The sequence below is a fragment of the Cuculus canorus genome, chromosome 6 (genome assembly GCF_017976375.1).
Source record: "Cuculus canorus isolate bCucCan1 chromosome 6, bCucCan1.pri, whole genome shotgun sequence".
Lineage (NCBI taxonomy): Eukaryota > Metazoa > Chordata > Aves > Cuculiformes > Cuculidae > Cuculus > Cuculus canorus.
Window position 1 is genome coordinate 2,516,482 of NC_071406.1, and position 15,886 is coordinate 2,532,367.

The window sequence follows — 15,886 nt, forward strand, 5'->3', positions numbered from 1 at the left end:
GCAAATGAGAAAATAAATAACCTAGGCATGAATTTTCCTAATCCTGCGTGCAAGGGAACTCTGCAGACCATTATTAGTGGTTTTATTTGTGGATTAACAAGTCACAAATAAAACCCTTTAAAATATACACATACCCAAACAGTTATGACAAACACAGAGAAGCTATACTTGATGGTTTTGACTCAAGCTCCATCAGGGGAGGTTCAGGTTGGATATCAGAAAAAAATTCTTCACAGTAAGAGTCATGGGGCACTGGAACAGCTGCCCAGGGAGGGGGTCGAGTCACCTTCCCTGGAGGTGTTTAAGGAACGGGTGGATGAAGTGCTTAGGGACATGGTTTAGGGAGTGTTAGGAATGGTTGGACTCGATGATCCAGTGGGTCCTTTCCAACCTGGTGATTCTGTGTGATTCTGTGTGATTTAGCTGGGTTTCGAGAGACATCGCTCAAAAATTTAAAGAAATTTAAATTTAAAGAAATCTAAATTTCACATTTAAAGAAATATTACATCTTAAAAGGCAGCAGAAGCTGAACATACCCAGATCTCTTTTTATGTGTCACTCACAGCTGAGTGCTCCAGACAGGTGGTTTGTTCAAGTAATTGATATATAAAATTCTACTGCTGCTACCAAACCGATTGAATTTTGCCACTGTACCTCCATAGTATGTGTTTTTCCTGACGATGTCTGTCCATAAGCGAAGATTGTGCCGTTGTAGCCTTCAAGAACATCTGCAAGAGGAAGGAAACGAATAAAAAATCATATTGAGGCCTTAAAGCTGGATTATCAGCATTTCATAAGTCTTCTACAATGCTGAAGCTCAATTAGAAAATAGCTGGCACAATAAAGAGTGGAAAAAATATTATATAGCTGGCTATCTTTAGGCAAAAAAACATCATAACTGAATCTAAATTGGAGAATTACAGAATTATTGACGTATCTCCTACTTTCCTGGGAAAAACCAACCTTCTCCACACTAGATTCTATCCAATATACCCGTGTAATATGAAAATGCATTTATACCATCACGTAACATAGAGGAAATTAAACAAACTCTTGCTTTTTCTGCTGCTATAATACCCTCAACAGTTCATGGCCTCATTAATTTCCAAGCTTGCCTGCAAAGCAGGAGGGCAAAGCAAGAAGAAAGTCAAACAAACAGGAATTTGCTTTATTGAAAATAAACTTCTCCCCAGGCAGAATGAATAATTTCTCATTGCATTAAGATACGAAAATATCCATTTTTAACTTTGCAGTGTTTAATGTCCATAGCAGCTTTCAGAAACCGGGAGAGCTGTAAACCAGCTGGTTCATGGACACAGTCCCACATCCATCGAAAGGATTACCGGATGGAATTGCTCCAGGCAAGGGAACTTGAAGTCTTAAGTAGGAGCACCTACTTTATGCAGTTTTGATGTAAAAAAAGAGTAATATTTATTATAGTTGCCACTCCTCTTTGTTTCTGAAGTACCACCTGGCAGCAAAATACCATTTAAATTCCACCCCATGACAAATAAACACATTCGAAGGATTCACTACTGCTATTTCTTCTTTTTGCCAAACTTGGTTAACAGTTTTTTAAAAGACTGTTTAAATTTCAAGCAAAAAAAAAAAAAGGTTTATTATCTCCAGGTGAATTCAAGGTCCAATGTCAGCTTCACGCCGGTACAAAGCCTGGGGGGAAATAACCTGATTAATCAACTGTTACGTAAGGCAATTGCTCTGAATTTGCATAAATGTATACTAAGATGCCTCGCTGCTCGAGGAAGCACAGATAAAAGTAATTTACCTTCCCAATTAGCAAAAATACTTTATTAAAAAGTTGTCCTTTGCATCACCTGCAACTAAAAAGGTTAGTGGCCTCCGTTGTAGAGGTTATTTTTGTTGGAAGGATTTCCAACTTATGATGGTTAATAAACCATCTGTTGACTGAATAAAGAGAGAAGACAGTCGCTGCTAGAAACAGCCCACACAAAACTTAAGAGCAAAGGAGATGGGAAAAAAAGGAGATGTACAAGCGACCGAGCAAAGATCAGCTGAGATTTCTACATAACTCACAAGGAACAAAATAAGTCCAAGTGTTTTTCTTCATTCCTGGTCCAACTCTCTCCACAATGATGTCTCAGGGTGATTTATCCTCCCCACAAAAGGCAGCTCCTCAACTCAGCCAGGCAACTGCTGCCAGGTGGCTTTTTCCTGACGAGGATGGACAGGACAAGTTGTGACGGTCTAAAACCACAGCACTTGTGTCAGGGCTACAACCCAGGCTCGCTCCGGTGAGGGACCCACGATGTCTTTGCAGCAGCACCACAGCGCCCAGCCAAGCTCCGCAACAGGTCACGGAGGGTGGCTGTGGACCGCAGACCTTGCAGACGGACCCCTGACGAGTACGGGAGCTTTTATGGCAACAAGAAACACCCAACAGCTTTACGGAAGTCCTTTCAGCCTCATTTCTAAAACCATTTCTCTCACAGAATCAGAGAGTCATTAAGGTTGGAAAAGACTCTAAGATCATCAAGTCCAACTATCAGCCCAAAGCCCCCGTGCCTGCTGAACCACGTCACCTCTACGTGGTTTTTTAACCCCTCCAGGGATGGGGACTCCACCCCTGCCCTGGGCAGCCTTGGCTAGCGCTTCACCACTCTGTCAGTAAAGACATTTTCCCTAATATGCAATTTAACCCTCCCCTGGCACAACTTGAGGCCACTTACCCTCGTCTTATCATTCGTTACTTGGGAGAAGAGCCCAACAACCACCTCACCACAGCCTCCTTTCCGGAAGCTGCAGAGAGCGATGAGGTCTTCCCTCTCCTCCAGGCTAAACAGCCCCAGAGCCCTCAGCCACTCCCAGAACTCCCGTTGTTCTCCAGCCCCTTCTCAGCTCCATTCCCTTCTCCATACACGCTCCAGTCCCTCAATGTCCTTCTTGGAATGAGGGGCTCAAACTGAACCCAGGATTCGAGGTGCAGCCTCACCAGCACAGAGTCCAGGGGGACAATCCCTTCCCTGCTCCTGCTGGCCACACCATGGCTGATCCAAGCCAGGATGCTGGTGGCCTTCTTGGCCACCTGGGCCACTGCTGTTTACCTCAATACTTATTTTTTCCATCCTTAAACTTTCTAGTTCTGCCATTCGGCACCTGAGGCCTGTATTTATACACAGAATAAAGTCAATAAACTACCTAGTGAGCGCAACTCCACAACCCAAAATCATTCAAGCCACTTTCTCCTCTTCACAGGTTGCACAAATGCACAGATGCCCACGTGCACGAACACGTTCACAGCTCCAGTGCTCAGCAATAGCTCAGGCCATTATATTCTCCTTTCAGTGTAATTGTAGGAAAGATGCAAAATCGAGATACAGAAATCCATCGGTATGGATTGAGAAGACATAGCTGCTTTCTGAATGGAGACCAGTGGGAAACAAAGCAAAAACAGTAGCAGTCACACACTACCGTAGCCTTTCAAACACAGCGATAGCCCTTAGCTGGGTTAAAAAGCCATGAACACAAGCTCCCAAAGCGTGGTTTGATGCACCAGGGATGATTCCCCGCTCCCTTCCACTACTGATACCCCCGCCCTTGGGAGCACCTTGAACAAACACCATCCCAGTGCCCACCCCGATGCATTCACTGTAACACACAGATTGCTTCTCCTCCTCTAAAATACTCCTGTTTCTCATGTTTCTCACGTATGGAATGTTAAATACTTTGACTCAGTCACTGAGCTGTTTACTTAAACCTAATCCAATTTCTTCTTTAGTGAAAAAGACTCATTTACATCATTCTTATTGTCAACTTAGTTATTATAACCGTTGGTTTAGAGGCTGCTAGGCCAGCTGGCATTTTCTGTACTAACGTTAATCACAATGAAACCATCACCCATTTCATGGGAGTATAATGAAATCTAATAACAAATGGTAACCTTGAAAAGCTATCTTGAAAAGTCTTACAGATTTAAATAGCACTCCAAGTCGTAACACACTCAGCTCATATTTCCATAGACTTTCTTCCTGTCTATCAGAAACAGCCCTGACCGTTTCACATTTTTCACTTTATTAGGCTTTAAACTGGAAATTAAACGTAAGGAAATGCAAGCACAGAGCTCAAGAATCTCACTCCAGTAACACTGCGCTCTCCCTCCTTCCCTCTCTTCTCCCTGCCTTTCACTCACTCTCTCCCCTCCTTCCTCATCACTCTCCTTCTCACTTTCTCTTTCTCTCCTTCTCTCTTTTTTCCCCATCTCTCTTTCTCTTTTCCTTTCTCCTACACCCTCTCCTCCCCATTTGAATACTCTGTATTCAAATACGACTTTGTATTGTAATACGACTCTGTATTGTAATACTCTGCATTCAAATACGACTCTGGGAGTATTTGCCTTTCTATTTGGCAAATGAAGAAGACCTGGTCACTGAGTTAGGTTCTTCCGAATTGCTCTCAAACAGGATTTTATCCCCATTTTCAGAGCAAGCCAACTTTCACAGGGAACAGAAATACCCATTTTCAAGTCTATAAGCCGCAATATACTGCTTCTGTCGGCACCCACTGTAGTACTGAAACAGCTGCCCAAACCTCCAAAAGTCTAGTGGTGTGTCAGCAACCCAAACTAATAATTTCCCAGCTCTAAAACTCGAATCCCACCAGTTTTCATTAAAGGCTTACTCGTCTGAAGGCAGAATTGCTGTAATTAGGCTCCCCTCTGAGAAGAGGCAACTGAAGTCTTATGATTCATTTCCTCTCTCCAACATCAAATAATTTAGCTCCTGGTCCTGACCCCCTATCACAAAGACTGAACACGTGCTGGTCCGCTTGAGGCTGTCTGAGTGAACCAATCAGTTCCTCTGGAGCAAAACTCAAGGTCTGCAGCAGCGCTGCTCACCCCAGGGAATGACACACAAGCTCCCAGCGGATCCAGCTCCACACCTGAAACACCACTGAGTCCTTCCACACTGCTCCGGTGGCTCATGCAGCTCTGAGCGACCCCAAATCTCTCATGCCACATAAATCCCAGCGTTCAATATGCAGCCTTGTGTCGCTATAAAAGCACAGCTCGGTGGAGCTCTGACACCATTCCCACTGTCTGCATCCTTGGATTTAAAGACAAAAACTGAGGAATCATTCTTGGCAGGCAGAGGGACACCAGACAAGGCCAGAGAACAAGTCGATCGGGTACTACCTGTGACCCCTGGAGCCCTGTGGTAGTTGTTAATCCAACACAGATGGATTATCCAGAATCAGAATCAAGTGGAAGGTCTCAGGGTTGATTTGGAAGGCGTGGGAAGTGTGGCAAGCAATTAAAATGCACCCCAAAAAAAATTTGATTCTCAAGTTAAAATCTTGACATTCCAACAGTTCATGAAGCGTTTGATTTAAACAAATAGGGTACTATCCAACAGGCACTTTTGTTCCCATTTCATCTCTAAATGCAAGCTATCTGCAGGCAAAGCAGCTACAAAACCAGAGCCTTCTGCATTTTCCTTTAATGGTCCATCCTTTCATTCAAAGACACGGCTATTCCACACTTACCCCATACTGACCACATCCTGCAGGAAGAACATTGTTTGTGTTGCTTATCATATCACAAAACCCAAGTATTTGTGTGGAATAACAGTCCCACACAAGGAGAAAGCAGAATAACAGTCCCACACAAGGAACTACTGCAATTTCTGCAGCAATTTTGCTTTTGTTTGTTTGTTTGTATTATTTTTTTAGTTTGTTGGGGTTTTTTTCCACAGAGATGAGTCCTTAAACAAGGAAATGCTTGGAATTACTAATTACTAAACTACACAGATATCTAAACACTTATTATCCTGTCTTTAAATAGCTTGAGAGGACAGGGAGACATCTTCTTCCCTTCCCCTAAGCAGGAATAAACAAAGACAGCACCTACCTTTAACAATCTGCTTGGCACAGGCGTTATAAACTTGTTCCTGGGTTGTATTAGGAGGTAACACTCTATCAAAGACGTATGGCTTCCCTTGCTGCAAACGAAAGAGAAACTCTGTGAGATAAAGGACATTTAAACCAGTTTCCAGACCCAATTGAACAGGCATCCTGAGATGCGGCATTTATCACAAAGGAAGCCATTCAGTGCAACGGAGATGGCACTGTTTTGTTGACTAAACAGATGTGACATCTCATGTGCTCCAAACCCGTCTTTTTCTATAGCTGGCAAATAAAATGCAGCATATGTTTTCTGTGTGTTCACATTTGGGTCAGCAGCGACAGTTGCAGGAAACAATGAGCTGAGATATCAGGAATTGAAAGTTGGGCATTTTCTCCCTCTCCTAGGAGCGAAGGGGGAAGAGCCATATAAACAGTTGCAGAAGAATTGCTACTCATTACTGCAATCAAGTGGAAGCTGTGGTGGAAAGAACAGCAGTCGGAACAGAGGGAGCCAGGAATCTGCAGGTGCCCAGAGCTGCCTTCTGCAGCGGGGCAGCCCAGCAAGGTGGCCCAGGGTGCTGCAAGCAGAGATTCATAGAATAGTTTGGGTTGGAAGGGACCTTAAAGATCACCCAGTTCCAAACCCAACCTCCCTGCCGTGGGCAGGGACACCTCCCACTGGATCAGGCTGCTCCAAGCCCCATCCAACCTGGCCTGGAGCACCTCCAGGGACAGGGCAGCCATGACCTCCCTGGGCAACCCGGGCCAGAGCCTCCCCACTCTCATCATCAAGAAATTCCGCCTGTGCTCCTCCAGCAGAAAGACCCTGGTTTCATTGCTATGCGAACCATGCAAACGCACAGCGTAGAGCCAGCAGAGGCAGCCCAGCCAGACTGTTCCACTGCCCTAAGCTTGTATTTTTATCCAGATATTGTCATGATTTTTAGCCTTAACACCAACAAATCACAAGCTGTCACGTGGAAAGAGCTCCACAATGACCTTTTGAATGGGATCAGGGCCATTTCCCAGTGGTGAACCACCACTGCAGACACCGAGCTGCCCGAATTCCCGTGTGACACCACAGCTGACACTTCTTCATATGTATACACGGCGCAGCACAACCCACACACCCCCTCCCAGACAATTCCGATTCCTCTTTGTACCAAGTATAATTGCTTACAAGAGAAACACATATTAGAAATCCTAGAAATGGGTTTACATGACACTTGAAAGGCAGTTTTTAAGACAGCAGTTCAGCTCCTTACGACTCAAAAACAAGCAACGCATTTGCCTTTAAGATGCAATTCTTTTATTTAAGACTGCACTAAGCAGACGTGTAACATCTTTCTCATCTTCTGTAATATTTCCCTTCGAAGATGTGACACCTGCTCCGAGAACGGCATAACGAGGGCTTCAAAGCTAACGGCGAGGTGGCTGGATACCTGATGGAGGAGCCTTGTTCTGTGGAGATGACGTGCCACGTCTGCCAGCTGCAGCCAGCTGCTCAAGTGCTCTGCTCAATTAGCCGTTTCTGTCACACTTTGATTTCACTTCAAGCAGATCATAGGCTTACACTTGCCTGCTCCTTAAACACGGGTACTTAACAGCCACGGGGGAAAATCAGACAGGGAGGCATTCGCATGAGATCTGCGCGTTCTTCATGTTTCATCCCAGAATTTCAGATCTCATGGATAAGGCAGCGATTTATAAATTGTTTAGTAAATAATCCATGGTCTTGTGGTAGCATGGGGTGAGCGCTGGACCACCCAAACACCCCACTCGGTAAGACACGAGCCCCAAGAGGCGACTCAGACCAACACCCCCACAGTAGCTCCTGGAGAGTGGTGGGACTGCTGGGAGCACCTACCCCAAACTCAGGCTCTTCACAGCTTTAGGCAGTCAGTGCACATTGTGTGCCTCTCAGCTAGACAAAGCTCCTCACTCCCAGGATCACAGGATCACAGAATCACCAGGTTGGAAAGGACCCACTGGATCATCGAGTCCAACCATTCCTAACACTCCCTAAACCATGTCCCTCAGCACTTCATCCACCCGTTCCTTGAACACCTCCAGGGAAGGCGACTTGACACCCTCCCTGGGCAGCTGTTCCAGTGCCCGATGACTCTTACTGTGAAGAATTTCCTTCTGATATCCAACCTGAACCTCCCCTGGTGGAGCTTCAGGCCATTCCCTCTTGTCCTGTCCCCTGTCACTGGGGAGAAGAGCCCAGCTCCCTCCTCTCCACAACCTCCTTTCAGGCAGTTGTAGAGAGTAATAAGGTCTCCCATCAGCCTCCTCCAGGCTAAACAACCCCAGCTCTCTCAGCCGCTCCTCGTCAGTCTTGTTCTCCAGCCCCCTCACCAGCTTCATTGCTCTTCTCTGGACACACTCCAGAGCCTCAACATCCTTCTTGTGGTGAGGGGCCCAGAACTGAACACAGTATTCGAGGTGCGGTCTCACCAGTGCCGAGTACAGAGGGAGAATCCCCTCCCTGGACCTGCTGGTGACCCCATTTCTGATCCAAGCCAAGATTCCATTGGCCTTCTTGGCCCCCTGGGCACACTGCTGGCTCAATGGATGGGAAGGGCTGCGCTGCCCTGCCCTGCTAAAACTACTCTGGAACAATTTCTCAAACGAACTTCTTACCTTCTTCCCCCCATTTTTGTTTATTCCAAGCGCTAAGGCAATCAGCTCTAATGCAAGAGGCCAAACCCATACGGACGCACAGGCTCAGCCGTCCACTCATCCCATTTATTCCTTCATGCCCGAGCTGAGGTTTGTAAGCCAAGCAGTGTGAGAGAGCAGCGGGAAGCGATGCCAGTGCATCGTCCTAGCACGGCGCACACAGCACTCCAGGCAAACACTGCTCTGGGGCAATCAATCCAGCTCCACTCAGCTCTCAACAACTATAAAGTCAGAGAGCCCCAAAAAACAATCCCATCACAACTGCGCTGAAAGAAGCACCGGCTGCAAGTGTTATTTATCTGCCAGACCGAAAAGCTTCGAATGCAAAGCAGCAATTCACAACTGTGCTACACAGGTCACCTTCTGGTTTTGGGAAGCTCAAAGACTTGAACACCCATGGGTGACACCAGAATAAATGAACGGGAGGGATCTCAAAGCACCTGCCGCCAAACGCACAGCGTGAGAGCTCTCCATTATCCACACAGCACTTAGGGATTTGGGGGAGGATTTTTCTGTGCTTCACCTCTGCATTGATCTTGGACAAAGACAACTCCAGGCTCATCTCCTTTCCATGGAGGTGAGTACAATGAGTAGGCACAGATCCTTCTGCCTACCCTCACTTTGAGAGTGTACACCACTTCTGCTCTACGGTTGCAGTTGATGATCTCTAAGGTCTTTTCCAACCAAATGATTCTATAATTCTTCTACCGCTTCTCCTCTGCCCTAATTCCTCTCAGTGCTGCTCAGCCCTCTTCTCTCCACCTACACTGCCAGCTGCACTCCCTTCGGTTCCTCATCCTCCTCCTTTCTTTGTTCAGAAATTTCTGCTCTAGTCCTTGATCTTTGAGAAATGTTGGGCACATCCCATGCCACCCTCTCACCCTGTTGACCTTCCTGCCCCTTCTGTCTCACCAGCTCTCCTTGAAAGGGTAGCCACCATCTCCACCAAGCTCCAGGCTTCTGTGACCTTCACCACCTGTCCCGCTGGGTTGTCCCTCAGCCCTTCCATGTCCCAGCCGAGCAGCCCACAGACCCCTCCGCGCACAACCTGCGGGAGCTCACCCTCAGGGGCCACAGGAGACCACACCACCTCAGATGGGGAACATGGTCAGCCTGAAGGAAAGCTGTGGAGATCCAGCTGCCAAGATACTGTTAAGATAGAAGATTCTTCTCTGGAACAAACTACAGTTTGGGGGTTTTTTTGGTTTGGTTTTGTTTAGGAGGGTGTTGTAAGCTCCTGATTTTTGACAGGCTTACCTCAAAGGTACCAAAAGCCATACCCACCCTACCAACGCAGTATGCTGGCAGATCACAGAACCACAGAATAATTTGAGTCGGAAGGGACCTCAAAGCCCATCCAGTGCCACCCCTGCCATGGGCAGGGACACCTCCCACTGGCTCAGGGGCTCCAAGCCCCATCCAACCTGGCCTGGAACCCCTCCAGGGATGGGGCAGCCCCCACTGCTCTGGGTACTCTGGGCCAGGGCCTCCCCACCCTCACTGTGAAGAATTTCTTCCTCATGTCTAATCTAAATCTTCCTCCTTCCAATTTAAAGCCATTCTGCGCCCTCAGAAGAAGCCCCTCCCCAGCTTTCCTGGAGCCCCTTTCAGCACTGGAAGCTGCTCTAAGGTCTCCCCACAGCCTTCTCTCCAGGCTGAACAACCCCAACTCTCTCAGCCTGTCCTCACAGCAGAGGGGCTCCACACCTTGGATCATCTCCGTGGCCTCCTCTGGATTCGCTCCAACAGCTCCGTGTCCTCCCTGTGCTGAGGACTCCAGAACTGGACACAGGGCTCCAGGTGGGGTCTCACAGAGCAGAGCAGAGGGGCAGAATCCCCTCCCTCCCTGCTGGTCCCACTGCTCTGGATGCAGCCTGGGATACAGTTGGTTTCCGGGCTGCAAGCCCCAGTTCCCAAGGTTTTACTCCAAAATAGGAAGGGAGGGTGAGCAAGCATGAACAGCACCATGTTTTTAGCGTGTTCCCAAGCAGCACTTCTTCCCCTGTTGTCACATTCAGAAATAACACAACTGCTTTTATTTTTTTTCTTTTCCAAATGCAACTCAGCTTGAATTAAATACCCAAATCAGGAAGATTCCAGCCTTATTAGAGCTTATTCAAGGAAGCAATAAACAGCTAGAAATGAAGTGTTATTTTCTGAGGTGATGCTAACGGATTTATCTCTGCACTGCCTCCATACATTATTTTTCCAGCTTTCTCATTATACGCAGTGTATTATCTCTCATCCATAAATCACATCTCCCTTCCTATGCCATTACTTCCTACAGTCCCCCTGACAATCTGTTCCATTAACTTATGCCACTGCTGCAAAACGGCTGGGATAAGTGCTCCAATCCACCCACACAATTCCTGCTGAAGCTGTATTGACAGCAAGGCAGATTCTGTTCTGGCCCTTCAATAGCACGAAGAACGCTATTCATGTGTATTGCCAATTACTGTCTCACCAGCTTAATGTTTACAGTTTCCTATCAAGCTTACAGCCTTGGCATTTAAAAATCTGAGGATTTCGCAAGCACAAAAAGAATTCCGACCAGAAAAGCACGTGCCACCAAAGCCATCGCTTGACAAGCAACGTCACCGGGCAGTGCCATCACGAAGAGCTAATACACGCTCAGTTAAAGCTAATCAAATATACTTCCTGTTTTAAAAAGATATACACATATATAAACAGAATCACAGAATCATGGAATGGTTTGGGTTGGAAGGGACCTCAAAGCTCATCCACCCCCTACAATGGGCAGGGACACCTCCCACTGGCTCAGGGGCTCCAAGCCCCATCCAACCTGGCCTGGAACCCCTACAGGGATGGGGCAGCCACCACTGCTCTGGGCAACCTGTTCCAGTGTCTCACCACTGTCATCGTGAAGCAATTCTTCCTCATGTCCAGCCTAAATCTGCCCCTCTCCAGTTTATCCCCGTTCCCCCTCGTCCTGTCCCCATAAGCCTTTGTGAACAGCCCCTCTCCAGCTTTCCTGTAGCCCCTTCACGTACTGGAAGGTCGCTATAAGGTCTCCTCGGAGCCTTCTCTTCTCCAGGCTGAACAATCCCAACTCTTTCAGCTGTCCTGAATGCTACAGAGACAGGAAATGAGAGGTGCTTAGAGCTGCACGCAGGAATTAAGAGCCTTAATGCAATTCCATGATGATTTCCCTGCAGGCAGACAGCCGGCGCTGACTCCACCGGGGTATCTGCAGATTATGATGCTAAGCAAGGCGACACCTCACTTTCAGGCATCTGAGCTCGGAGGCAGAATCCACAAGGTTCATCCTCAAAAATGCCTTGTGAAAGCCATAAGCAAGGTGGGATGACTTAGGACAGTATTTCCAACAGCCAGCACGTAGCTCAGATATGGAATTGCTAAAGGAGAAAGGAAGACGACAGCATATAAAATGCTATGTTTCTTCACTTCTTTGAGGCTGCAAGGAGACATTTGGATCAGGTGAGGAATTACAACCTGAGATCGTCACAGGGAATTGGAGATCCCATCCAGATTTATCCCAGGACAGATACACGTTTGTCCTGCCTGAGCAGACTACAGCTGTGAGCAAGTTATACGATGACTGGTAGTTGTGAATGTGCCTGCTGCAGTTTTGACCCCCACATGCACAAGCTTTGATGATGGCAGAGGTGAAACTTGTTCCTACTTTCCTGCAAAACACCGCGCCAGCCCCTGAAGGTGGACACCATTTTGAACAATGCTCAAGGAGAGGTCACACATTCACTTTTAAAAGGCAGAAAACACCCATCAGTCCATCCAAGGTTCACGTCCACAGGTCCCGAGGAGCGCAGAAGCACAGAGGCAGGCAGGGGACCCAAAGGACAGACTCCAGGGAGAGGGACTTGGACGGAGCTCTGGCCCAGACTATCCCTGGAGAGCATCTGCCCCGTGGGCCGGGAGTGAAAGCCATCAAGACGGTTCTCGGCATCACCTTCCAGACCGCTTACGGGACAGCACACGCTAAGGGATGCAGGGGAAGAATGTTTCAGGACTGCACAAGAGTTAGGGGAGGACAAAGACAAGGAAAGGAAGGGATGTGGTGATTTGGGGAGGAAAAAACATGGGATGAAGGGACAAAACCACCAGCCATGTGAGCAGGCTGCCGGTCGCTATGCTTACCCAGCCGTGTCCCACGCCTGATCAATGCTGTCCTATCTTCTCATTAAATTCCTTTCTAACTCTCTTTCTGGGTGAAGGGGTTCACTCTCTGCGTGCACCACAGGTCACAAGGTCCTTGTGTCTGCGTTTCCAGCTGCATCTCTGTGCCAGGAGATCTGGAAAGGGCTCAGCCTCCCCTCACAGAATCACAGAATCACAAGGTTGGAAAGGACCCATTGGATCATCGAGTCCAACCATTCCCAACACTCCCTAAACCATGTCCCTCAGCACTTCATCCACCCGTTCCTTAAACACCTCCAGAGAAGGCGACTCCCCCCCCTCCCTGGGCAGCTGTTCCAGTACCCAATGATTCTTACTGTGAAGAATTTTTTTCTGATATCCAACCTGAACCTCCCCTGGCGGAGCTTCAGGCCATTCCCTCTTGTCCTGTCCCCTGTCACTTGGGAGAAGAGCCCAGCTCCCTCCTCTCCACAACCTCCTTTCAGGTAGTTGTAGAGAGTAATAAGGTCTCCCCTCAGCCTCCTCTTCTCCAGGCTAAACAACCCCAGCTCTCTCAGCCGCTCCTCATAAGACTCTGCCAGGCTCGGCTGTTCCTAGCAGCCAACAGCCAGGGAACCCAGCTGAAATGGTCAGAGATCATGCAGGTAGGGTCCTTCTCATTCGTCATAACCCTCTGTCCCCTCAGAAGGCAGGAATGTTCTTTTCTCCACAAACTGGTCCGATAAAGGCATCCCCTTTTCCCCTATAAAAGGGGTGCATTACTCACGCCGTCGCAAGCTGAGAGCTCAGGGAAACTTTTAATCCCTGCGGAACTTAAAACAGTGCCAAATCACGTGGCCCCGTTTACCAGATGAATCATTTGGCAAACCGTGACTCTGCTGAAACTCTTGTCATTCTTATTTGGGCTCATTATTCAAGCCAAAGAGTTTTACTGATGCAGTCGGAACGCATGATCTCTGAGTGGGTTTCACACACCACGCGAGGTGCCACTGCCAGCACACACAACCGATAACTGTACAGATAAGAGAATTGTGTGATGTGTAGGAGCTTAATTAATGGGGAATTATTTCCCAGCTGCTTGTCACTACCGTAAGAGCTCTTGTAGAAGAGGTTCTATAAATAAAAGACATAGAAATGCACGCTTGGAAGATGGATTTTTTTTCAAAGAGCAGAAAGTAAACTACTATCGGCAGCGATTCAGTATTTCAGTCGAGGCACACCCCACGAGCAGTGGGGAGTTTCTCCTTTGGAAGGAGGCATTCAACAGTCCTCTCTGGCCTACAGGAGTATTAAGTAAAGTTTTTACTCCCTTTGAAAATGTAGAGGCCACATCTACTGAATGCTGCACCACACTCGCTCCATTCGCAAGAGGGATAAATAGCTGGTCCTACCTTTCCCCTGGAAGTGGATAAAACTGAGGATGATTTCCTCTCCCTATAAATCATAGAGATTCTGCAACTACAAGTTGTTACTATTTTGCTGATAAATCACAAGAAATAAACAGGAACTGCCCCATTCTCCTGAAGTCATCTATATAGCAGAGAACTGAAAACATAACTAACGACAGAGGGAGAAAATAAACGCACGTTAGCAAAACAGTTACATTTAGTTATGTTTTCCCTTCATTCAGTCCTACTGACTAAAGAAAAGCTACTGTCATCCTGTTTTCAATGTCAGTTTGTCCTTAAAAACATCAGGGCACTAGCAAGTCACCCAGTTCATGGATGAGAACTCAGAATACTTGGGATAAAAAAGAAATTAAGGAAACGTATTCAGAATAAACTGCACACACTACAGAGTCAAACCAAATTGTCCAAAAAGAACTTCTTTAATCTTGTTAATACTCCTAAAAATCAGTTGGAAAATAAATTAAATCAAGCAGTCACATGTGAGCAGGCAGTGCAGAACAATTTGAGCCAAACACAGCATTACTTTTGCATAGCGGGTTTAATTATTGATCTTCTTTATAAATATTTCTGTGGAGCTGACAGAATTTGGCTCTCGGCCAGCGATCCACTTTTAGCTTTTGCTCCCAGCAGAAAGAACCTTTAACTCCTTGCACCAAATCCTCTTTTCAGAAAGCATTATTTTATTTTGGTATAGATCTGCAATTTAGGAAATCAAACCTTAGCAATTATTTTAAAGCTTTCCTTCCACCGAGCTGCACGATAAAGAAAATGTAGTCCGTAAGAAACTTTATATGAATTTTAAGTATAAAGATCTCCCCATACAAAGCCAACTAATAAACAATACTCCTTAGAAACATTATTTTATGCTTTTGACAGAGCAATGCTCAGTCAAAGCTCTACATTAATTACTTGAATTGGTGTGAGCTCATCACCACTGTCCAGAGGTTGAGATGGACCCAACATCTCCAGCTACGTCTTTACAGCTCTAGAGAAATAAGGTCTCCCCTCAGCTTCCCCTTCTCCAGGCTAAACAACAAAAGCTCTACCCTCTCACTGGCACTCCTTAGCCATGGGATGCTATCAACCCAATGTGAGTCACAAAGGTAAAAAGCCGTGCAGACTGTCCTCCAGACCCCAGCCTGGCCAGCAGATGATAAACTGCAGTTGACAGACTCCTTGAATAGAGGAAAAGACCTCTGAGATCATCAACTCCAACCCTACCTGTCCACTACTAAATCATAACCCTAAGCACTTCATCCACCTATCTTTTAAACCCTTCCAGGGACAGGGACTCCACCCCCTCCCTGGGCAGCCTCTGCCAGGGCCTGAGAACCCTTTCCGTTAAGATTTTTTTCCTAATGTCCAACCTAAACTTCCCCTGGTGCAGCTTGAGGCCATTCCCTCTTGTCCTATTGCCTGTCACTTGGGAGAAGAGACCAACACCCACCTCTCTGCAACCTCCTTTTAGGGAGCTGTAGAGAGCGATAAGGTCTCCCCTCAGCCTCCTCTTCTCCAGGCTAAACAACCCCAGTTCCCTCAGTCACTCCTTGTAACACTTGTTCTCCAGCCCTTCACCAGTTTCGTTGCTCTTCTCTGGATGCACTCCACCCCCTCAGTGTCTTTCTTTCAGCAAAGGGCCCCAAACTGAACACAGTATTTGAGGTTCAGCCTCACCAGTGCTGAGCAGAATCACTTACCTGATCATCACTGAGGTTGGAAAAGAGCTCACCCAGTCCAACCATCAGCCCAACCCCACCATGGCTCTGAACCATGTC

The 15,886-nt window shown here is 47.0% G+C and overlaps 1 protein-coding gene across 1 annotated transcript in view; it reads right to left on the bottom strand.

Moving 5' to 3' along the window:
• Positions 1–15,886, bottom strand: part of KIF5C (kinesin family member 5C) — an 86,174-nt gene that overhangs the window by 50,766 nt on the left and 19,522 nt on the right. Inside the window, exons 2-3 of the mRNA XM_009560074.2 lie at positions 5,885–5,975; positions 655–728 (exon numbers count right to left, since the gene is read on the bottom strand). Of these exons, the coding sequence (XP_009558369.1) occupies positions 655–728; positions 5,885–5,975 (165 nt within the window). The remainder of the gene's footprint in view (positions 1–654; positions 729–5,884; positions 5,976–15,886) is intronic.